Source organism: Arabidopsis thaliana, chromosome 2, assembly GCF_000001735.4.
Source record: "Arabidopsis thaliana chromosome 2, partial sequence".
Classification (NCBI taxonomy): Eukaryota; Viridiplantae; Streptophyta; class Magnoliopsida; order Brassicales; family Brassicaceae; genus Arabidopsis; species Arabidopsis thaliana.
The window spans coordinates 10,948,692-10,973,535 of NC_003071.7; the positions used below are offsets into that span (position 1 = coordinate 10,948,692).

Sequence of the window (24,844 nt, forward strand, 5' to 3'; positions counted from 1 at the left end):
TATCTCTTTTCTGTTTTTTTTGTCTGTGAAATCGTTTGATTGATAATGCATATTACTTTGTGATTTTATGTATATAAAGTTTAGCCGGGATTGAATGAAGAAAATGTGAAACACTTCTGGGAGTTTTGTGACAAAAGAGATTGGAAGCAAAAAGAAATTCAGGCAAAATAAATTTCTCTTATTTTATTTGTTGATATCAAATGTTCTTAAATTCTTTTCCAATCACTCGAACGCCCACCTGTTCTCATTGCGAACCTCGGCCTCTTCCTCAGGTGTGTAGTCGTTCTTGATGTTGAAGTGTTCACGCATCTGCGCTGGAGTTTTGCCTCTCATCTGATCAGCCACGGCCTTGCACGTAAGGTCAAGAAGTCCACTGATGTTCAAATAGTTGGCAGCCTTTATAAACCAAGACGATTAGTCTCCAAATCAAAACACAACATTCAATAATATAAATAAAACCCTAACATAGTCATGGAAAAAATATAAAAAACCCTAATTCTAAAAACATAAAACCAAAAAACAAAGAAAAAGACATTACTAACCCGAAGGAGATCGAAGAGAGTAGGATGATCAACTTTGACGAAATCGTTGTCCCAAGTCTTGAGCTCGTGGTTCTCGGTGGAACCATAGAAATCCTTGTCTCCACCAGCCTCAGCAGCGGCTTCAACGTGTTTCTTGCAGTACTCGATAACCTTCGCGAGGATGGCTCCGGTGACATTGGGAAGTGGAATTCCGTTATCGACGCAGTCGTCCTCGATCATGTGCTTAATCGTCTGGGACTCGACCGCGACGGCTTCCTCGACCTCGAAGGATTCACCGTCGGAGCTCTTGAGGATGATCATCTTCTTCGTTTCTGCCATCGTTTGCAACAAGGACAAAGGACTAGACAAGTTTTGAAGAGAATCGGCTCTGCGATTGATTGTGAATTGTGTGATGGTCTCAAGGTTTGGGAAGTTGGTGCCCTATTTATAGATCTATGTAAAAACAATTTCTTACTTGGTAATTAAAGTCGGTTGATTGCTTTTATGTTAATCTAATCCTTTTAATAATAGGAAAACAATAAAAGGGAAACAAATATTGGAATTTTAAGTAACAAAATCTTTATTATTTTTTTCTTTTAAAGAGAAATATTTTTACTTTTCCAAAAGCTCAACCTTAGTAATAATATTTACTTTCCAGATTTACCCGTATCTGATTTCAGAAAATACAGTTAATCATCTACTACGTGTGAAAAAATCATTGACTAGGGTCTTATGTTTTAATAAAAGTAAACCTCCACGTTCACATAGATTATGAATTAATTATTATTTGTGTATTTTGTAGTGAATATCAATGAAAATGTAAAAATTGGTAACCAACACCACAATTTTTTTAATAAATTATTATTTACTGGGTAAAACTACGTTACACTAAACAAACTGAAATTAACGAACATTCATGGGTTTTGGTTTTTAAAATTGTTGGAGAAAAATATGATTATAGTTTTAGTTAATTTTTATGTTCATTTTGTGTGTGAATTAGATACTGTTCTTTTCTCCATTCAGATGATCTTTTAAATTATTATAAACGAACGTCAATATTTATCTTCATTTAGATGAATCATCGAATGGAAAAACGAACAGTACTTTAAAAGATTAGCGAGAAGGATCAGTTGGATGGTTTTTAATAAACTCATTTAAAAAAGGAACAGAACAGCAGTTAACGGAAGCTGATTTAATCCAAAATACGAAATGTCATAAAATACACCTACCTAAAAAGAATTCCAGCAAAACCTAAACCTATTTCTCCTTCATTCCTCGACATTCACTTCGCCGGACCTCTTCACTGGATCTCTCACTAGAATTCACTCCTATCTCTTGCCGTAATCCACTATTCTTTGCCGGATTTCTCGTGCGTTCTCTCTCTCTCACTCACTCTCTCCTTCTATCTCTCTGTTTCATGGATTTGATTTCACTATTTCTCACTCTCCCCTTCTACCTCTCTATCTCTTGCAGTAAGACTCACGGGTTTGATTTGTCCTTGAGTCATTAGATGGATTCGATTATTTATTTTAGCTCGTTTTGGACAAAGTAAGATTCATGGGTTTTGTATTGAGTTTATGATGCTTATAAGCTATAATTTTCATGGGTTTTTGTATTTGTCGAGATTCATGGGTATGAGCTGATTCATGAGTTTTGTATCTATTGTGTATTTAGAAACTGATATGCTTTAGAATTGTGTGTCAGTTTAGGGTATAATTTAGGTCAGTTTATCACTGTCAATAACCATCTTTCAGTTATATCAATGCTGTATTTTCATCTAGTTCAGTATTAGATTGTTTGATGAAAAGTAACAAAGTATCAATATGTCATTACTAAATCAGGATTTATATGCTAACAGAGTTAAGCTTAGATTTGGGAATTAACAATAAGCTGCATCGGTAGACATAAGTCAGAGAATTTTGTTATACTTTTAATGTCAACAATTTTGCTTATGGAATCAGTCGGATAATTTTTTGCTTGTATACATGAGTAGGATAAAGCTGATGATGTTCTGTATCTTGATTGTGCCTTTATTTTTTTCGGTATTGTTGCTTTACCCATAGACCAATCCCTGGTTTCAACTTTTGTGGAAGCAGCACCTGTTATGGTATTGACAGAATCTTAGAACAAAAATTATAATAATAGGTCTTGTTATAATGCATTGGCAAAAATCATATCTTATGTTTAATTCATCAAAATCATAAATGAAAATAGCAGTATTTCATAGCATAGAATCAAAACATGATAGTTCAGTGCCAAAGAAAACAAAAAGTTACAAATGACCTTGAGAAGTTTCACGACATCATTTTATTACCTGCATAACATTCAACAGTGGAGAAGAGGTAATATGTTTTCATGTGTCCACTAGTTTTCAATCTAATTATTTCACTTAGAATACGAAATTGGTTTTTCTTGAGTTTGATTTCTTTCTTTATATGTTTGTAGAGTAGATATCATAAAAATGGAAATTTAAGGGGGATGTATTCAATCAAACATTTCAAGTGATTTGTTTTAAAATAACAAATCCTATGTTATTCAATCATGAATTTTTAAAAGTTTCATGAAATCTAATGTTATTGAATTAGTGATTTTAAAATCTACTTAAAAATCCTATGTTATTGAAAACATTTGAAGGATTGGATTTTTGATGACTTTAAGAGACTTAATTGAATACACTTTTAGCGGATTTCCTTAGTTAAAAATACAGAATTTTAAATCCCATAGTTTTAAGTGGAATTTGAGAGGATTTTATAATAAATCATAATAACTTCCTTAAATTCACCAAATTCTTCAAAATCATATAAAAACTCAAAATAACTCAAAATATACGATTGAATACACCCCCCCCCCTAAATGTCAAATATAATAATTTGAATTTTTTTGATTGTAAATATGTATTTGATTAGTAAAATAAAAAATTAATATGGTTAGAATAAGAATTAAAATATAGTTAGATGAAAACATGGACATTTTAATCGTTTTTCATATTAGAAGTAACTAGATGGATCATTCAGCTGAACAAACAAACAAAGTTTTAATGAAAAACAGTTAGATGAATCATCCAGCTGAACTACCAAAAATGGAACCGAACATCATTCAGATAAATTAGTCAAATGTACGATTTGGATAGATTATCTAGATGTACATCCGAGAGCAAACGAACAGGACCTAAAATTGGGCTAGTGTAATAAACAATGTGGGGTGGCCGGCCAGATTAATGCAGAGAAATTATAAGCCTTAAAAGTTTTTCTTTCTCGTCATTTTTTTTTTATTGGAGTCCAAAACTCAGTATAAATGGGCTTGTATTGGGCTTAACTAAATCTTGAGGAATCAGCCCAGAGCTTGGCCACAGCTCTCCTCTGCATCTGAGCATTGCTCTCGTTTCAGATTAACAACAACAGGTTTGCTGGTTTTAAGACAAGATCTTTGTCTTCTGATTTAAAAATTGCAACTTTAACTTTATACGAATAGCAGCAAGATGATTGATTTGGCTACTTTATAGTTTAATGGAAGCAGTTCGTTCAACAACAACCTTATCTAATTTTCATCTACTGAATATTTTAGTCCTGCGTTCTCTCAAGCCTCTGCATCGTCTATCTTTCTCTTTCTCTGCCTCAGGTTCGAAACTATTAGGACATGTATTTTATTGCTCATTAGTGAAGTTTCATGTTTGAAACTGATTTAATTGATAGAGTTCTGCTTTAATTTAGTACAATTTTGGTTTTGTTTTGATTTAGCAATGGAGAGTGATGCATCTTGTAGCTTAGTTTTGTGTGGGAAATCCTCTGTGGAAACTGAGGTAGCAAAGGGTTTGAAGAACAAGAACTCTCTTAAACTCCCAGATAATACCAAAGTTTCACTCATTTTAGAATCTGAGGCTAAGAATTTGGTTAAAGATGATGATAATTCCTTCAATCTTTCACTCTTTATGAACTCGATTATAACTCATCGGTTTGGACGGTTTCTCATTTGGTCTCCGCGTTTGTCTTCCACTCACGATGTTGTTTCTCAGTAAGCAATCCATCTCTTTGGTTTCCTCTTTTTAAGGTTGGTTGGTTGATTACCTTTGTGTGTTAAAGATCTGTTTTTTGGTTTCTTTCAGTAACTTCTCTGAGCTTCCAGTTGGTTCAGTTTGTGTCACTGATATCCAGTTTAAGGGTCGAGGCAAGAGTTTTTTTGACCAATTTTGGATTAGATAGTATAATAAGCAAGTGGAATTTTAGATATGAAACTTGAAACTCTGTGTGTAATTGATGAATATGCAGGCAGAACAAAGAATGTATGGGAATCTCCAAAGGGTTGTCTTATGTATTCTTTTACTCTAGAAATGGAAGATGGTCGAGTCGTGCCTTTGATACAGTATGTGGTATCTCTTGCTGTAACTGAGGCAGTGAAAGATGTTTGTGACAAGAAGGTATGTTCTTGAAAACAACCTATGTGTTGTGTTCTTGATCAGTTGCATCGGAAATTAGCTAAATTGTTTGAAGTTCATCAATTTCAGGGTTTGCCGTACATTGATGTTAAAATAAAGTGGCCAAATGATCTGTACGTGAATGGTCTTAAGGTTGGAGGCATTTTGTGTACCTCTACGTATAGATCAAAGAAGTTCAATGTCAGTGTTGGTAATAAGCATTACTCTTTACAAGTTTATGACTGCTCCTAGTCTTGTTCTACTTTGTTTTTAAAGAGAAAATGACAAAACTGATCCTTCTTGCAGGTGTGGGGTTGAATGTGGACAACGGGCAACCGACCACGTGCTTAAATGCAGTACTAAAAGGCATGGCTCCTGAATCAAACCTACTTAAAAGAGAGGAAATCCTTGGTGCCTTCTTTCATAAATTTGAAAAATTCTTCGATCTATTCATGGACCAAGGTAATGTTAGACCATCTTTGTGAGCATCTTTGTCACTTTTGATGTATCTTGTTGATTTAATTATTTAGAAATGATAAATCTTTATTATCTAGTTTTGATCCCATATAATCAGTCTATGTCATCGCACTGCACTTTCCAGGTTTTAAATCTCTCGAAGAGCTTTACTACAGGACATGGCTACACAGGTGACTGTTATGTCTTTGATTGCATTTTATGTCTGTTTGTCATTGAATGGTTTCTGTTATCTGAATCTTAACTGGTTCTATTTTTATGCTTATCCCATTGTGATTATAACATGTTTACTTAGCGAAAATAATCTTATTTTTATGTAATGTGGTAATATACAATGGTATCTGGCTGCAATAAGAAACTAAGATCTCTTCAAGGTCAAGAAGAAGACACTGTTACTTGCCAATTACTAATGTAGCTTTTATTGATTCGTGGCTGTATCAATTTTTCTTAATACATACACATTGAGGTTTAGAGATTACAAACATTACCATGTACTTACAAATATGCAGCGAGCAAAGAGTGATTGTTGAAGACAAAGTAGAGGACCAAGTTGTTCAAAATGTTGTGACTATCCAGGTATAATTTTTTTTTTTTTTTTTTTTGCGTTGGTTTATATACGAGGCATGTCCGTTCGCATCATCTGAATGAAAATGCACCATATGTTGTCCATATTTGGCATTTGCATTAGGCTGCGGTATCCGGTCATTGTAGCATGGTTCTTTGATCCTCTTTTGCTTCTCCTTTTAAAATTTGCAGGGTTTGACTTCTTCTGGATATTTGCTGGCTGTTGGAGATGACAATCAAATGTATGAGCTTCACCCTGATGGCAATAGGTAATTCTTTTGTTGAGCTCTAATGTTGAAATCGATTATCACTATACTTACATTATTAAATCTAATGTAAAATGTATGTTTTCAATTACAGTTTTGACTTTTTCAAAGGTCTGGTTCGAAGAAAAATATGATCCAAAGATTTTCTTGCTGGTGAAAGTAGATGTTGTGCGTTGTTTTAGTACCATGGACACAACTATTATCAGTTCCAATTTTTCAATGTACTGTGGATAGTCCTTTATTCCCCTTGTATCCAATTTCTGGTCATTTTAACCCGATAAGAGGTTCTTGAGGCTACACGTACAAGAGATTACTAGATGGGACATCTTAAGTTTCAACTTTATTTTGCTTTACCTCTATGTAACAACACAGTACTTTGTTGCATAATCTCTGACGTGTTAACTCTTGAAGTGAAACATACGACATCTGATTATCTAAAGAGTTTCGAGAATCCCATTTTTCAAAAGTACTGACTATCCAAGTCTCCCAGTTCTGCTTGTACTAAGATTTCACACCATAATGAACTACTTCTTTAGCTGCATTCATTGAAACACATTCTTATTAACCTGAGTTTCTGCGCTTCTATAACTTCTATAATCCTTGAAAAAACTTTTCAAGTGATTTCATATTCGATACTTTGTTGCATAATTAATCCTCTAAAAGCAACAAATACACCAGATTTAAGTGTTACTAGAACTGCAAATTTTGGGTATCCAAACAAACAAACAAGAAGAGTTTATTTACAGTAGCGATCAGCTTTCTTCTTGACGCGATCGTCAAGAGCATCTTCCCTGGATTCGAAATTTGCTTTCGGAATGTAACCGAACTTCTTCGCCTCCACAGGAAATAGGTCATCGTACTTCTTCTTCTTCGCCGCATCAATTGAGTATATATCTTCATCTCCAGCGGCAGCGGCGGGAGGGGGTGAACCGTCAGGAGCTGTCTTCGCTCCATCCTCAACACCGTCGAGCTTTTCTTTGTTCTTCTTCTGCTTCTTCTTCTTCTTCTTTTCGATCGATTTCCTTGTCGCTAGATCTCCTCCTTTGAACGCCAATCTTCCACCATTCACTCTCTCGTAAGGGTCTGACATTGCTCGATTAGGTTTTTCCAAATCTCTCTACTTCTGTTGCTTTTGGAATTTTTTCTACTTCTAATAAAATGCTGAAACGACGAAAAGGAGACTTGGGCCATCAATCTGGTATTGGGCCTAAAAGGACACTTAGGCCATCGTTCTGTTAATAGGCCGAAAAGATAACCTGTTTTATGTGTGTTTTAAAAATAATTTATTTATTTTATTCAATGCACGCACCCTTCTACTCTTTTTTTTTTTTTGTAAAACAATGCACCTTGAAAAATTATATCAAACGTCCCGGTAAAAGTAAGAATTTTTATACAACACTTACATATGTGTCAAATTCCAATATAGTTTTAACAACAATATAGGATTAACTATGAAACTCAACTGCAAAAAAGCCGCAAGTTATCAACCTCATACATTCAATAGTAAATATACCAACCATATAAATTTTTACAAGTAGACATGTGTTACAACACACAAAACCCATAATCTCACATGTGCGAATCATCAGTTAATGATCTTCCTATGAGAGACTGAACCATTTCCCTCCATGTTCTTTTAAACAATCTGCTCCCAAAGTTTCAAGCAAAAACCTCACAAGGCAGTGTGTTTTTCCTTTTTTTTTGCAAGAAAAATTTAGCCAGGAACAAATACGAGGCAAGAACAATCGCTAATCTGCCAAAAATAAAAGATGTATACCTCGAGTTTTTATGTTGGCTTCTATTATCGTGTAGATTACAGGGCTTTACATGTATTTAGCTAGCCATTGCTTGCACATATCGAGTACTGTGTGCGAATTGGCATGTAAGGCTTGATGAGCTACATATTGAACATCAGCCACGCTTCCGCTTTTAGATGCAATCTGGAATGCGCTTTTCAGGCGGCCACATACCACACAAGCCAGCACCTTTCTGCACTCGTTTACAATCAGACGTGTATCAGCCTAATGATCCCGCATAATTGTACAGTGCGATTCAATTTATTACATACATGAGCACATCTCTGACATAGAGTGACTCCATGAGATATGATTATTCAACGAGTGATACTATTTTCAATGGGCTGGATCATAGTGGAAAAATATGAAAACAATTATAACAGTAAAATATCTTACCGATGGCTGCTTGTTAACATGTCGATGAGACGGTCAGGGCGCTCTTTGTGCTTGTTGGCATATATATTGATGGCAGCACCCAGGACCTGCAGCATTTCACAGAATATAAGCCATACCGAACGAGCTTTCCCTGTATCTGAAAGGTTGCCGAATTGGAATAGGCGTATAGAAAGGTACATCCAACCCAACACCCATATTTACCACCGGCTTAAACAGATTGACGAGAAAATATGTAGCTTAAAAACATAGTCTTTTGGCCAATAATTAAATATCGTTTTGTGTAATTCCCAAAAAGAGTTTTATGTTGGACCCTAATAGTCTTGAACACCAGCAATGTTCAGTACCTGATCCCAGTCATCATCCTGGATTGTTCCCTTAATGTTTTTGAAAAGTTCTGTCAACTGACTGCCTTTCTTCCTATCAGCTAGTGACGTAGCAACACCAGCATATATATCAACAGCTGCTTAGAAGCAAGGGAAAAGTCAGATACCATGCACAACAACATTACACAGATATTAACATAAAACAAATAAGCACCTGAGAGCTTGAATTCATATATAACAGAATAAGCTAAGTCGAAATTTTTCTCAACAAGAGTCTCCACTATTTCACATCTTCTCCTGAAAGTAAGAGCCAGGGAAAGACATATCAGCTGAAGAATTTTCTTTAAATCTTCACCAAAGGAAATATGAATACTAAGTTTCGTCTTTCATTTTCATTTGGAGTAGCACATCCTTCAAGGATTGCAAAAAAAACACGTGTTCAATTTATCTCGACAAGGGAAAAGCATCCACATCATTCATTTAATACGCATCATGGCTATGTGAAGAGAAAGCTGGAATCGATTTAGAAATACTAGGTAAGTCTCTCTTTGGGTGTCAAACATAAGTGGACTGGAATCATGATGACAGTGTGGAAAGAATTACAGGTCTATAATCTACCGATACATATTCCTTAAACTTGCGTAAGGATACAAGAAATTTGTTTTGAGGACAAACCTGGATGTCTCTGAATCATTTGGATTTCCAAACAAGGAATGCTTCCATGGTGCTCCTTCAGAGTCACTGAAGGACTTCACCACATCAATCTATAGGAAGAATAAACCCACAAAGGTGGAGTCATAAATCAAAAAAGCCCTACTTAATGAAAAGGATGACATAAACGGTGTTCAGACTTCAGAGTTACCTGCATTTTCACCCGTGAGGACAACTTAACAAGAGTTTCTTCACTCAGCTTCTCTGCGGCACTTTTTCCTCTAACACCCTTTGTAACAAGTTTTTTTGAGTCTGAACCTCTATGACGCGCTGTCAATGCTTCTTCAAAGTGTGCCTGTACCCCGAGGATAGTTAGAGACCAGTATTTCTAGAAAAAAAAGGAGAGAAACATGCAACATAGACGTTATCATGGTTTTGTGCAGCACTGGCATGCTTATGACTGCGGGCTGTTCTTCGTTTAGGCCCCAAAACAAGATGTAATATATAATTCATACAAGTAGTTATCACATATGAATAAGTTGGTTTAAGCAACAAAAACTTGTCTTAATGTAATCCAGGCAAATTTTAGAAAAGCTCTAGTTCAAATAATTGCATTATATTTACTTATTTAGCAAACAGAGAGAGAGAGAAAAAAAAAAAAAAAAGCAAGGATTAAGCGTGTCTGATCCAAATTTTTGTGCCACCAACTGCCAGAAAATCAACAAAGTCTTGCCTAATTGTTTCAACCGACTCTAAACCACTTTATAATGCTTAAAATTTAACATTCCACACACAAAAAAATGCATTTGAAAAACCTGCAATCAGTAAAAACATACTTTGGATTCACTTAGGTATTAACTGTTTTCAGATGGGCATTGCATGTAAATACATTGCGGTAATCCAATTCAGACTCAACACAGATGGAATGGGTGGTGAGGAAAGAGCTACTGACTAGATACCTTTGCATGCTCAAGATGCCTTACAGCATCCTCCTGAGTTGTAGAATTCATAAAAAGCTGAATACAACAATACCCAGAGGTGACATAATCCTTCTTGAGTACCTGAACAATTATAAAAATGAGTGAATTAGCATTATGTTTCACAAGTATTTTAGAAAAAAAGTTAGGCTCCCAGTATGTAGCATACAGCTTTACGAGCCACTTGTCTCTCTAAACAGAAAAAATAACATTAATAGGCCATGATCGACAACACATGATCACAAAAACGTTTTTGTTTCATCAGAGTTAAAATTTCTACCAATACCATAAATGCACAGCCTTAGTCATAAAAATCATACTATAAACCTCTTACAACTACAGGATCTGCAGTTTTAAGGATGCACTGGAAACTAATTTCAAGCTTAGGATCAGGGGTTATGGTTCAGATTGCAGAAGAGGAAGTGCAAAGCAGAGAGAATAAGACTAGCTAAGAATTTTGGGATAAGATGCACAGTTGTGTACTCTTATATATGCAGTGATTATCTGTCTACATGACTACATGACTCTATAACTGTACAGCAGAACCTATGCGCATGCAGCACATGAAACAAAGGAAATTTAGATCTAGTTACTTGTTAGTATAGCAAAAGGTGAAAATTTCCAAGTGGAAACAACCCAACGGTAAGTTATAGTTAAAGAACCATGACAGCAAAGATGACCTTACCAGAAACTTGTATAGGTAATTGAAATGCCGGTTGATCTCAAAGAAAGCACAGATACGAGTAAGAGCTCCAGCTATGTACTGATTTATGGCTTGATCTTGATTCTTTGCGGATTCAAGTCTTTCTGTAATTACTTCCTCAAGGGATGAGATAGCTCCATAACCAACACAGAACTCGCACAAACTTTCAATGGTCCCATATTCAGTTGCCAAGGGATCAGTTCGTTGAGGTGATGAAGATGTGCTTACTGCGCCCACAGATGAAGTTTGCAAAGGAGGGGGAAGACCACTTTGCGGAAAGAATAACATGCATGCATCTTTAAAGTGACCATGGCGGAACATAAACCCAAGCAGGTTTTGGCGAGCATGCTGTAGAATCAGAAAAACAAACTCAATAAACCAAAACAAAAGTAAAATGTAACCAGTGCAAATAATGCTAATTTCATAAGAACTCAGAAAGCACTCTTAAAAATTGGGTCCACCAAAGACTAGTTCAAGTAAGATAAGTATATTCTGAGGTAATTCCAGGAGAGCAAACTTGCAAATTCCAGAATGCACTAGAATATTATTGCCTTACTTCCTGCAAGTAGTTGGTGCACTCAGAATAGCGTGTAGTATCCAAGTTGCTTCGGGGCCCATCTTCAAAGTCTGAACCAGGTACAGAACTATTCTTTTCCGATTCCAGAGATCTCCGCGACCTCTCTGAACGAGGGAAAGTGGATGGCATATGCAGAACATTTAGGTATGAGTCTGCTGATAAAGAATCGTCCAAAATTGTAGGTGCGCTTTTCGCCAAATGGTCATACCTGACACGTGTCAACAGTCCCAAGAATAGGATCAGATAGTGGATTACCAAAGCCTTTAACCTTTTTCTTCAACCTATATCAATCATGATTGTATTTTCAATTCTCAACAATTTTACAATTCCTTAGAGCTTAGCTAATGAAGCTGCGTTTACGTACTTACAAAAATCTAATTCATTTTGTGTTCAACTGAAGTTTATATTGACCAAACACATTCCGGGTTCTGTGACTGGATTAGCAGGATATTTTTACAAAATATGTCTCTCTACTACGCCCATACTAGGATAACAGTTTTAGCTAAACAGAGACACTTACATGGAACGTACAATTGACACATCCACAGGCGGACCTCCTTCTATTGTATTTATTATCTCCTGAATGACATCAGGAATGTCTTCCCCCTTTAATTGAAAGGCTTGCCTATAAAGAAAACAATGAGAACTGTATTACAGCACGCAAATTGAGGTTGCAATATGCAAAAAGAGTGTTAAAATTCATGTGTTCTTCCGCAGCATTAAACTATTTCATACTTGAATTTGACTCGAGCTTGAGCATAGCGCTCCATCCGTAACAAAGCAAGACCCCATGCTTTCCACACGGGGAAAACATCAATCTGAAATTAATCAAGTAACACACGCAGAAGTTATTGCGAATTTTTGATGAAGTGGCCTAACCATGGATTAGATAATCAAGTATAAAATTTTACCTTGCATTTCTTGCACATATACACCGCCATACTATATCGTTCATCAGATATTAATCTGTCTCGTAGACATTCGGATGACAATTGATCAGCAATGTCATCAAGAGAAGTAGAAATTCCAGACCCTAAGAGGCTCTGCAGCAACTCTGCGCGCCCCAACCAGATTTCTGTAAGTGAGAGAACATCCGATGGTTCATCCGTTGACTGACTGCCAACACTGGAGCTGCCAGCATCAGAAGATATATCATCAACATCTCTACTTCTTTCACCATTGTTATTGGTCGATTCAGTGGTACCTAGAAGCTTTCTCAGCAATGATTTTGCATACGACAAACCCTGCACAAACAGGCAAAAAATAGTTGCTTTAATCATCCAAATCAGGTAAATGAAATATAGGACAAACAAGATCAACCACGTATCTCCCTGATATAAAAGACACCCTCCAAATATGATTCGGGGAAGATAATTAAAATAAAAACTGTCATACCTGCACAAATGCCTCCGTTGCATGATATGCTCGGCCAATTGTTTCAACAGACGCACCCTCTGACAACTGTTTGGAGCTCAATACGTTTTTCATTTGACTGATGCATAGGTCCATGGCACTTCTTGCTGATACTAGCTCATCTGAACAAAGTGATAGTAGAGCCTAGAAGGAGAGCAGTGTCAAAGAAGTCCGAAACTTACACTTATTTCCAAAAGTGTAAATAAGCATAGCAATACCTTAAAGAGAATAATATCGGGGGTGCTTTCATACTTGTGAGATGCACGAACACCTTCATCTTTGGTTTTGTCGCCAGTTAGCATCCATTCTTCAGCAATAGAAACAGAAGGTAGCCTATCTTGCCCATCTGCCGAATAAGATGATCCCTGGTCCTCTTGAATACCTGTCATCGCCTCCCATGCAGCTCTCTCAGAAGCCCCCAGTCCGGAATTCTTTCTTTTGCGATAAACATCCTTTGACGTCGTCCGGTTTTCAGCATTACGTGGAGCCCATGAGAATGCCCTTCGAGCCTCTCTCTGAAAATTGCTTAAGCTACTAGTGAAGGATGCTTTTACTGCTGGCCCTGCTCTTGATTTCTGTCTTAACCTTGACGCAGACACAGTTATTCGAGGTTCTCTTGGTGGTGGGATAATTGTCACAGAAATAGCTTTTGCTGCATAGGCCATGATAACATTGTTATCTCTTAATGCTGGGAACTCTTTGAGTATCTGAAGGAAACGTAGAAGTCAGTCTCAGAGAGTCTCAAGAGCAAACAGAGCAAGGAAGCATAGAGGAAATTACTTTTTCAAAAGATATATAGACATGAACAAGAGTTATAGAAGTGCATTTTCACAAGAGTAGAGATGATATTCAGAAGAGTAGCACAAATGAAAGAATCACGGAAAATTCAAAAGAAGATTGTTTCTAGATATACCAGTGAGGCGTATTGTAATTGTTTTCTCATTAGCAGAGCTTCAAATATTAAATTGGGATGCTCATGAAGCGAAGAGCATCTCTGTTGCCAAGGAAGTGGTAATGCAGCTAACACTTTCAGACCTAAAGCCCAAGAATTAAGCCGGGCGACTTCCAAATCCGACAGATTGCTATCTCTTCGCTTGAGAAAGAAATGGACCTACAGAAAGATGAAACAAACATTTTTCAAAAAGCCGACAGAAAAATATGACCTTGTAACACAATGAAAAAAAAGGAAAATAAAGTTGTTACCAGGAGCTGTTTCGACCGAAGGTCAGGTAATAATTGCATTGCACCCATAACCACTGGTAGAGCATCAGCCGAGTCTTGAAGTGAAGATAAAAACCGAGATGCTTCCGCCGGACCACCACCATTGAGTGGATCAGTGGTTAGAAGCTTTACAAGCTGCCGTCCTTGTAATTCTCTTCTAAGATCTATTGATAATCCTGCACTTTCAGCCACTTCTAGCGCAGCGGAAACAGCTCCTTTCCCAGCCAATCTTAGAGCCAAGCCTTCAGGGTCTTCTTTACATTCGGCTTCTACCTGTTTCCCATTTAGATTTTTGAGAGTGACACATCGAGCATACCAAGAGCCAAACATGATCTCAAACAAAAGGAAGAAAGATAACCTCTTGCCAGCTATTATGGCGATCATCTGCCGAAAGTATGTGGCTGTACTTCTGCAGAGCTTGTCTCCTATGCAACACCTAGATGCACAAAGAAGAATGAGAAGTTAGGTCTCGATTGACTGATTACAGGATGACTGTAAACCAAAGTTACATGCAGGAATCTAGAACTGAAAGCAAAACTCCCTTATACCTCAAGACTAATTGGATCGCTTTCTAAGAGATGACAACTACACATTGTAAGAACATTTAAAGCTGCCTCAAGCTCCCACGTATGCATATACCTGAACCAAGACATAACAGAGCTTCAAAACCAATCCACTACAGAACAAAACTGCATGTAGCCGTTTGAAATAAGACAAAAAAAAAAAACAAACTGTTTTCTCAGTTTACTAACATAAGCGTAAATCCCACTATATTGTGTTTACGCTTATGTTAGTAGACTCAGAAAACAGTTTTTTTTTTTCATGGTTGTTACTTGTTATAGAAATTATAAGTTTACATACTTAAGAGCCAGTGTTGCTGCCAGCTGTTTGTCCTTTAGCCGCAGGCAATACTGCCAACTGTTGCTCTGGCCTCCATATCCCTGAGATCGTCCTGATGTTGAAGGATTTTCTTCTCTACTTTTGATTAGGAGCTGAAGTAACCAATCAGAAGCCCCATTCCGCAAGAAGCGGTCCGAAAGTGCTAAAGCATCCATTAGTTTTCCTTCATCAATTAGTCTAGCAAAATTCCAACAAACGAACACTTAAATTAATCTCAAGACAACAAAATCCAATCTGGAAGACTTTTCACAAGCTAACAAACAAATAGAAGATGCAGACATATGAGATAAACTGCCATACCTATTTACAGCTTTCTCATACGGTACTTCATTCTCCCAATCAAAAGAAAGGAAAACGGTAGGATCAGTTCTACAAACTCCATTTTCAAAGGATCCACCATCACGAGCACTGCCGTCTGTCAATGCTGGTTGAATGTTATTTTTAGAAAATGTTTCTTCTGTATCTGACTCTGAGTCACTATCATGTTCAAGAAGTCTCTTGATCCCAGTTCTTTCATCAGGCTTAATCCGTGTGTCATCAGGTTTTTGCTTCGGTGTCACAACAAATTCCGAAACTCGATGCAGATTAGTCTGCATCTGTATCCATCGGTTTAAAGTGGGATACCTATGAAGAAAAAGTAAAATATCACTGAATAAGATGGAAAAGAGGAACCGAGTTGATTTCAAATTGAAAGGAGGAAAGAACTCTTTGGCTTGACAGTACCTCTCAGACTGATCAAGAGAAAATTCATAAAACAATCTGTCTGCATCAGGAGAACTTGGAAACTCATCGTTCAAGGAGCTAGATATGATAGAATCACTGCCATTGTACAATATGCTCCCACCAAAGACGCAAGCTAAAACTGCTCGTACTGGTGAAATTTTTACCAAATGCCTGATAACATCCAACTGAAGAGGATACAGAGGGACACCAGGTGTTGCTGAGGAACGGACATAACAGTTGGGTTTAGCCTCTATTGAAGGAGAGAGCACTTTACCCTCTGAGTGGGAACATGGAGTGGTTGGAATGACGGGAATACAAGCCCACCCATGACCAGAACGTGGGGGATAAACTGGGGGAACACATGCTGATATCACTTCATGAACAAAATCAGCAGACATAACCTCAGCAACTTTTGCAGCTGCATCTGTGCTACTTCGATCAAAAACCAGACGCGTCAATAGCTGCAACATGCACCAACAGTAAGAGGTTACTCAAGATCTGTGCCTAAGAAGAGTATTTTGAGGCATGACCAATTTGTATAAAATTGGCCGCACAGTGGTTCATTAATCACCACACAGAGGCAGAGAGTATTAACCCTAATATCAAAATCTTAAGAGGCCACTCATCGTACTCACTAAGTTTATATTGTTTATGAATATAAATTGCTAGAGTTCACAGAATAAAGGAAAGCAAAACCCAGTAGTATATCTCCAAATAAAAGCAGATTAAGAGGATAATACCACAAGCATGAATGACAAGGAAGAGAGTTTATATGAAAAATATCCTGAGAACATCAAAAAAAGAAACACTTACGTCTTTAGGCCATTCATAAACAAGAGAGAAAAAGTTGAAATCATGGGTTGTGTCAGTTCCATCTACTATATCACCAATAGCAGCAGTATAGAGGATAAACTGAGATAGATAAGTAGAGGTTTTGTTGCTTAATGGGCCAAATGACTTCTTTCCCTTGTCTTCTGTTTCATGTGAAACAGGATTTCCATCCACGGCTCTATTTGCTGAACCAGGACTTTGCTTTGTATATTTTAGCCCAAGACCAAGAACTCCATCCTTCTCAACGGCCATGTCTGATCCGTCCCCTTTGAGTACGTCAACTTCTGGTTTTTCATCAGCGAGTGCTCTCGCTAAGTTATGAAGCTTACCTATTGTTTGTTTGAAAAACAGTTAGAACTACATGAAAGGTCTAAAATACATAATTAGCAAGAGCAGATAAGTTAATTGTATACTACAGCAAGAACAAATAGAGACGTAGAGAAAGACAAAATAAATACCACTCAGGAACTGACGCTTGCCCCTATGAGCATCCTCAATCATTTGATGTAGCATTGCAAGAGCACGATCTTTTTGTCCCTGTCTATGAGATTCCGTGCAAGATGAAATTATGGTATCTCCACTAAAACTGGCTTGAAGAATTTGAGGGTCATCCTGAAGCATGACAGTTCAGGAGACTAGTAAGAAAGGCAAACAGGAATAAGAAAAGAAAAGAAAAGGATCTTCACATGTTGTTGTGCACCTAAATATTCAGATATTTTATAATAATTGCAGGATTTAAAAGCGTTTCCTCTGTAATGGGAGAAAAGAGCATGGTAAAATACAAAAGATCTCTCTACTCACATACTACTTCTTAAACTAACGTCATAACAAATTTCTTATATATCTCATTTCCCTTTCTTAAAAGTCAAGAAACTTAAAAAACATCATCTTTCATTAAGTCAAAAAACGGTTACCATTTGTACAAAACTTCAAACAAAGAGAAAAATATCTTATCAAACTAAATGAAAGTTGTGCCTTTAATGCAACTTGAATACTGACCTGTTCAAGGAATTCCTGCAGACGCTTTAAGATCCTTCGCAATACAGAAATTATTGCAACTTCGTGGACCTGATCCCAGTAAGTAAACCCCACCTTCGGAGCTCCTCCAGGGTAAATTTCCGATAACATAACTTGAGACTGCGCAAAAAGTAAAACCTACTTAGGAACAACAGTAGTAGGTATATTTCTTGAACCTTTTAACACAATGGACCAGCATCGCTTTTAATAATTTGATACAAAGATTAACCAACCACTATTTACTAACCACAGTACACTGTTTGGGTATCTATGTAAACAATGCATCAACTTTAGAAGCAATACATTAATGTAGAAGGATATATGGTAAACCAGACACCCTAAATGCAGTTCACAAAACTAATATTTGCAGAGAAAGAAAACAAAATCGAAGATTCCAAAAGAAAATTTAGAAACTGGGGACAGAGACCAAGTACAAATAAGACACAAAAGGTTTACCAGAAGGTTACCGTTTTAGAGACCAAGTTAAAGTAAAAAGGAAATTAAGAACACTGCTTGCCTTATCCAAAAGTTGTTTGGAAATTGTTGGAGACTTGGCAGAAGAAGCAGCCGCATCTATGCACAGTAGAATCTGGCATCACAAAAAGGTAACTAACTTAAAACTTGCTTAGAGGTGGGTAAGACAATTGATTGCAGGATAATCCTGTCAGAATCTGCTAAAGCATTTGTATGGTTAGAGACAAGAATTATGACGACATGGACTTACCATAGCCAATGGACTCAATTGAGAACCTAAAGAATGAAAATCTAAATCTTGCACGGCAGCTGCTCCTTCAGCAGTACGAGACATTACATCTTCTACCTGAAAATAGGAAGATAATCTCCGTTTTATTCAACGCTGTCCACTAAATGACTAATCCTCTGAAATAGCATAAGATAGAGAATTTAGACTGAACAATAACTAATTTCAATTATGTCGGCAACGTTCTACGAACAATATACAATATGCATCCCTAACGATATACAACAAGAACAGTATACAATATACAATCCTCAAGGCAAGAGAAAGAGGTATCTAATAAGAATACTCTAATCCGATTATGTGAGATATAGGGACATATAAGGTGATATATAATATACAAGCACTGTGATGTAATCGAAAGATACCAGTGTTCCTTTGAACGCATTATCAACCCATTCAGCTAATTCAAGAGTAGCTTTGTCCTCTGCTGATAACGCAAACCGATTAACTGCCTCTTCTCCAATGTCATACTTAGCTCTTTGCATACAGCTGCAGAATGAGAGTTAATGTCTTAAAAAAGTGGCAAGAGGAAGCCAAGTATTACTCAGATAATATCAATTTGGGAACTCTGGCAGAGATAATACGGGAACAAGTAACAAGTAATGATATACAAAAAAAACAGTTGCACCTTGAAATAAGTTTAATTCATTAACTATTTCATCAGCACAGCTAGAAAGAACCCTTGTTCTTTAGCAACATATGTAGGTGATAAAAACTGCAGATATCAGCTCAGCTTCTTACTATAAAAAAAGAAACTTCACCACAGACCTCTAACTTTTCAGCCCTCTTAACCATACAGGTTACAAATGCACACTGGCTCTAGATAAAATAGTTCAGGCAACTTGATAATCATTTAATTAGTAACCCAAAATCCCCAAAAAAACAAACAGATTGATATTTTAACGTTTCCCTACATACAGAGATCATTCTGAATTTTGGACTTCGATTTGGTTACCTAAAGGTGGCTAGCAGCTTTTCCCTGATGACTGAAATATAAATTACCAAAAATTAAAAGATAATTTAACTCACAGATTAAGCAGTTTTTCAGGGGCTGCCCTTAGAATACTCAAAACCTCCTTTAAACCCCACTGGCGTTCAGAAAGTGGCAGAAGATGCTGCATAACAGATAATCGCCATTCACAATCTTCAATGAAACGCTTAGCCATGGATACTCTCCATTCTAAAGCCTGTCTTCCATCAGTACTGTAATTACCATCCAGCTGACACTCTTGTTCAATTGGATGTGATGGAAGATTGCGGCGTAAAACATCGAGTAGCTGTTTTGTGAAAGAAATAACAATTTCCTTTTCCCCTTCTGTACCAAGATCGCCAGGATCCAAACCAGGTGTGTTACTTTTTTCAGAAAAACATGCCGAGGAGGCACTTTGCGTAGAACTGAGACGGATATCATCAATATGTAAGAGTGAAATAACTATGTTCACCATCATTATCTGCAAACAAAAGAGAACTCATGTTAAAAACATGTAAACTGTAACGTATTGCAAAAATATAATGTTTGATAGAAATAACACTGCGTGATGATGTAGTATGAGGCACACCATATATTTATCATTTTTATTCAAAGTAAATAGTAACGCACTTCTACTTTTTTCAATATGGTGTTACAACCAAATTGATGAGAAAAGCCCAGATTCTTGTAAATTAATCAATGTATATATGTATACTACCTTGCGTGGAACATTTTTAATGGCCTCCAAATGGTTAGTGAGGTCTTTTAAATGGTAAAATACTACTCGATGACTAGCATCTGTCTCATCCTTCATAGCCTCTTCCATTGCACCTAGTGCTAAAACGATTGCCTCCAGAGCATAACGCATATGCATCAGTTCAATATCTTCTATCCTACAGTATACGAAGACATAAAAGTGAAACCGCAACGATTCACCTCAGAAAAATAAAAATCAAAAGAGCTTTAAGAATGCACAAAACATTTCACAAAAACAAGAGGGCTATTGCAAAAATTGTTGTGAGGGGTTAGGTGCTAAAATCTAAACACAGATACATCTATCCAAGAAAGTAAAGAGACAACTGATCAAAGTATTTGTATATATATATTTTATTGAACTGACCTCTTCCAGGCTTCTGCAGTTGAAGCAATAGGTTGCATACTAATCAGTGAAATAGCATCTTGGAATTTTATGCCCGGAACAACGTCAAACAATACCTACATAATTGTATGCAGTTAAAACTTGTTCGGATTAAGAGCACCAAGAAAACATTCGGATTAAGAGCACCAATATCACTTAACCTAACAGAAACAATTTTACATGATCATACTAGGAAAAAATCACATGCCACTGCTAGTGCATAATATACCAGTACCTCGTTGACAAAGTTTGTCATAGCTTGGCAAAAACTGAAAGAATTAACAGAGAGGTTTAAAGGGAAGAGGAAAGAGGCAAACTCATAAATAGTAATTTGAAATACTAAGTGCCAAAGCAAACTCATCTATCCAGTGGAAAGATTTCAAAAAACATTTAGATTTATATAGTATGAAATTGATGGCAATGTCAGTGTCCTTCACAGTGACAAGGTTCATTATTTCAAAATACAGTACTAAAAGTTATTATGGCATAATGAAAAGTGCTGTATTATTCAGGAAAAAAGATGTATATTCTTTCATTCCTCCAAGAGCTCAGGACACCTAGAATACCAGAAGCTATCAAAAATTCATTTTATATGATCCAAGGAAACTTGCTAACTATAACAATGTGATAAACGAAACAGATATCTTTTAACCCAAAAAAAATATATATATATTTATCCAAAATTGACTTAAAATCCCACTGTACTCTTATTGTTGATTAGTACTCCTGATAAACCATAGTAACATATGCTACAATATCCTCGTGTTATCTATTCCTCTTCTTATTTAACTATACGTATTCCCTAGGAAGACAACATTCCTAATGTAAGCAAATATATCTAGCCAACATGATATATAATGAAATTTTCCACTGACAATACTAAATTTAATTATAGCTTAGAGAAATTTATTTGTACATATTCTTCCAGAACACTTTTCCTGTGGGGGATTAGTCTATGTAGAAAGGATGTTTAAGAATGTCCTACCCGAAGTGGACTTTGCGCTGAAAGCCTTTCCAATACAAGATTTTCAACAAAAGGATCCACCTCCGCATCATCATGCGCGGATGACACATTACCATGCATCAAGAAAGATGCCTTTGGAGTCCATGATTTACCAGAATTGACACAAGCAGCGAAAGATGCAAGTTCCAGCTGATAACATAACGTATCGCAGAGGTGTTCCACACAAGATTTCTGCCCAGATCATTGTGTCCTGTTAGACTTTCACTGTCATCTTCTAAAAATAATAGATCCAAATAGTAGTTTATGTGAAGGAAAAAAAAAGTTACTTCATCTGTCTGGTTTCCATAAAGAGAAGATTCTTCTAGCCGAAGTGCTTGCGAGTCACTAGTCCAAAGTAGCCGCATCAATTTTCTACGGGTTGCAGTTTTGCCCGGCAATAGATCCCAACCCATGGAGGCTACTAAAGGGCGAAGTCGGGGAAACAAAGTAAGAACCTGAAACATATGAGCAGAAGAGGGATTCAGATCCCAATAGAAAAAGGGAAGTCAAATGGGGTAGCAGCCAATCAACAATACTGCAGTAAGATAATGAGTACGAAGATATGTAACTTTATTCTATTCCACCTACATCATTAGCCTCCTGAAGCTTCTCTTTCTTTACAGAAGACAAAGCAGCACACATCACACACTCAAGAACATGTGATCCAGAAATACGAGCATAATGATACATATCTCTGAGACAAGAATTAATTGCCCTGCTCATAGGAGAACTTTTGTCCTCTATATTTCTCTCAGTTTTCAAGTCTACAAGATATCGCCGGAAACATTCAAGAGGGAGTGGAATTTGTTCATTGTCGAGAGATAAATGTAGTTGGCTATGTGGGAGGAGCATATCATCTTGAATACCCTGCCGAGGAAAACGTTGTAATCAGATAACAGCTTATAGTACAAGATAACTTACTCAAAGCCACACATACACATATTTCAATATCCACATATAAGCAAACCCATCAACTCAGACCAACCACTGAACTCAACTATCACCAGTGTAAATATTCACAAAGTATATAGAAGAAAAATGCCAACTGGCTATACCAGCTTCAAATTCCAGTATAATCAAGATTGACAAAACGGTTCTAAGTTCTTAATCGCAACAAATATAAGCTATACTACATTTACATATTAGCAGGTTCCGTAAACCACTTGTTCTTTTCTCAGTTCAGCAATATGTACCAAAAATAGTTGTATCTTACATGTGAAACCTTGTTTTTAATGAGAACGATCCATTATATCAGCTTTTATAAAAAAATTACCAACCTGGATCATCTGAACAAGATCTCCACAATTCGATGAGAGAGCTTCTTTATACATAAACAGCAAGTTCTGGCGCACCATGTGCCAGGAATCACCATATTCATCCTTTTTCTCCATAACTCTTGAAAGGAGAGCTTTTAGAACAGCACTATCATAAATAAGAAAACAGAATAATTGAAGTAAGTTCTCTATTCTTAAATATGCAAGAAACAAATGCTAAGGAACAGGAAGACAAATTGAAGCAGGAAATAGAACGGAATAAACTCATGTATTTGCGGAATGTATATAAATCAAGCACTTACTGATAGTTCTCTTTCTCTACTCCATAATCAAGGTGAAGATAACGAATGCGATCAGCTGCCCCGCGCTCATCACCTTCATCCAACTTTGTTTTCATAGCATCCAACTGTGCTAACTGAACATTCCTCTGTATCAAAGCAAACACATTGATGTTATCCAGCTCCGGAGAACCAATACATGTGGCCTCATTCATCTCCTTTCTCTGTTCTTCTCCCTGAACTTCCTCAACCAAACATGTACCGTAACTCTCGCAACCCGCAAGTTGCCTCTGAATATTACAACATAAAGCATCGAAAACATCAGAGTAATCCAATACTATACTCCTCAAAGACACAACTGCATCTTCCTCAATCTTATTACTTCCTTCACTACTACTAGTATCAACAACAAACTTCAACCTCTCAACACCTAACTCCAAAACACCTTGCAACACCCTTAAACAATTCCCTAATCCAGAATTTTCATCCTCACTCTCCTCATCTTCCTTAATCCTCTCTGTAACTCTATCGATCAAAACCTGAACCATCAACAAGAAATCGGCACGCAAACTTAGAGTTTCTGAATCAAATCCCCAAGGAGAAGTAGGATTTTCGAATCTCAGAAGCTCAATCGTGGAGAGGAACGAGAGAAGAGACGGGGAAGGACAAGAGCGTGACCAGAGGACATTATCGAATCTTCCAGCGTTGGAGACGATGGTTTGGAGAATGGTGAGTGCGAGGTCAGGGTTACGAACCCTGAGAGCGAGTAACGTAGCCTTCAATGGCTCGAATTGAGCCAGATGAAGGTGGTTCGCCGCGAGACGGGAGAGAATCTCCGTCTCTTTATCCATCGCCGTCACAAATTCCGATCACTGAGCTAATACATACCGATTAATCTGAAAATTATTTGCTCTGAAATTTTCCGTACAATCTGAAATATCTTGGCTGGATTTTTCAGATATTTTTTGTGAAGAATTTTTGGTCTGGAATCGTCAACTTAGCTGAGACGAGCAGAGCAGACCATTAAGGCTGGGACAGGGAAGCAAATGGGTTAACCCGATTGATTAAATTCGTTTCGGTTCTGACTTGTTAACCAATGGTTTTGCTTTTTATTTTATTTTTTGTCTTTGCTGACAAAAAAAGTGTGAAAAACAATTAAGATTTTAGACAAAAAAAAAAAACAAAAGCAATTAAGGTTCCAGTAGGTTTACATGTATAATGGCGGAATAATGTTTTCTTAGACTATCTACAATGGCTTATTGAAAAAATTTATTCAATAGTTGAATGATTACAATGGGGTATTGAATAAAGAAATGAATCCTATGTGGATTAAATAGTGTTGAATCTATTCAACAATGTTGAATCTTTAAAAATGGATCCTTCATTGCCACTTGTCATTAAATAATTGGAGACAGAAATTGTGGGGGAGAGTTAAATAAAGATAGGACATGTGTTGTTCTTTTATTTGCTACTGAAATTTCTTATATTTTATTTTCCTCTGAATTATTGGAGATCAATTATCTTATAAAATATTTATTTGTTTTAAATTATTTTTATACTAAAATTCATCATTTTCCAAACTTTATAAATAGAGACTTGTTTCATTTTATTTGGACACAGAAAAAATTACATCTATTTTCACTAAAAAAAATCCATT

General features: G+C 36.6%; 4 protein-coding genes across 14 annotated transcripts; 1 reads left to right on the plus strand and 3 right to left on the minus strand.

Annotated features, from left to right (window-relative positions):
• Window positions 1-55: 55 nt before the first annotated feature.
• SK3 (SKP1-like 3) lies at window positions 56-935 on the minus strand. The gene is made up of 2 exons (NM_128129.2): window positions 543-935; window positions 56-396 (listed from the first exon to the last, which is right to left on the minus strand). The coding sequence occupies exons 1-2, from the start codon at window positions 858-860 to the stop codon at window positions 223-225; spliced, it is 492 nt and encodes a 163-aa protein (NP_565604.1). The 5' UTR covers window positions 861-935; the 3' UTR covers window positions 56-222.
• Window positions 936-3,855: 2,920 nt separating this feature from the next.
• Window positions 3,856-6,720, plus strand: HCS1 (holocarboxylase synthase 1). Of its 8 annotated transcripts, none has more exons than NM_001336013.1 (11): window positions 3,856-3,922; window positions 4,086-4,139; window positions 4,259-4,532; window positions 4,624-4,685; window positions 4,787-4,935; window positions 5,023-5,143; window positions 5,239-5,394; window positions 5,534-5,579; window positions 5,916-5,982; window positions 6,163-6,239; window positions 6,331-6,686. In NM_001336013.1, exons 3-11 carry the CDS (start codon window positions 4,261-4,263, stop codon window positions 6,368-6,370), a joined length of 990 nt encoding a protein of 329 aa, NP_001324830.1. In that variant the 5' UTR covers window positions 3,856-3,922; window positions 4,086-4,139; window positions 4,259-4,260; the 3' UTR covers window positions 6,371-6,686. The 8 variants fall into 8 exon arrangements, with proteins under 8 accessions (NP_001324830.1, NP_565605.1, NP_001324829.1 ...); NM_179736.1 differs by having other exon boundaries at window positions 3,870-3,922; window positions 4,024-4,139; NM_128130.3 differs by having other exon boundaries at window positions 3,856-4,139.
• An 18-nt stretch (window positions 6,721-6,738) lies between these two features.
• AT2G25720 (uncharacterized protein) lies at window positions 6,739-7,399 on the minus strand. The gene has a single exon (NM_128131.3). It carries the CDS (start codon window positions 7,324-7,326, stop codon window positions 6,973-6,975), a length of 354 nt encoding a protein of 117 aa, NP_565606.1. The 5' UTR covers window positions 7,327-7,399; the 3' UTR covers window positions 6,739-6,972.
• Window positions 7,400-7,571: 172 nt separating this feature from the next.
• AT2G25730 (zinc finger FYVE domain protein) lies at window positions 7,572-24,260 on the minus strand (the record flags this gene model as incomplete). 4 transcript variants are annotated; one of them, NM_001202673.2, is made up of 36 exons in its annotated part: window positions 7,572-7,929; window positions 8,014-8,225; window positions 8,429-8,514; window positions 8,773-8,888; window positions 8,966-9,048; window positions 9,427-9,515; window positions 9,614-9,757; window positions 10,362-10,463; window positions 11,065-11,430; window positions 11,639-11,867; window positions 12,180-12,284; window positions 12,395-12,477; window positions 12,571-12,903; window positions 13,055-13,216; window positions 13,291-13,779; window positions 13,986-14,183; window positions 14,276-14,566; window positions 14,652-14,729; window positions 14,842-14,932; window positions 15,155-15,370; window positions 15,494-15,817; window positions 15,917-16,377; window positions 16,730-17,076; window positions 17,206-17,359; window positions 17,747-17,884; window positions 18,282-18,353; window positions 18,489-18,584; window positions 18,890-19,013; window positions 19,554-19,975; window positions 20,213-20,387; window positions 20,615-20,709; window positions 21,618-21,827; window positions 21,923-22,090; window positions 22,224-22,502; window positions 22,913-23,057; window positions 23,212-24,260. In NM_001202673.2, 35 exons carry the CDS (start codon window positions 24,036-24,038, stop codon window positions 8,060-8,062), a joined length of 7,464 nt encoding a protein of 2,487 aa, NP_001189602.1. In that variant the 3' UTR covers window positions 7,572-7,929; window positions 8,014-8,059. The 4 variants fall into 4 exon arrangements, with proteins under 4 accessions (NP_001189602.1, NP_001324903.1, NP_001324902.1 ...); NM_001336017.1 differs by having other exon boundaries at window positions 7,572-8,225; NM_001336018.1 differs by having other exon boundaries at window positions 7,611-8,225; window positions 21,618-21,785; window positions 23,212-24,038.
• Window positions 24,261-24,844: the final 584 nt, after the last annotated feature.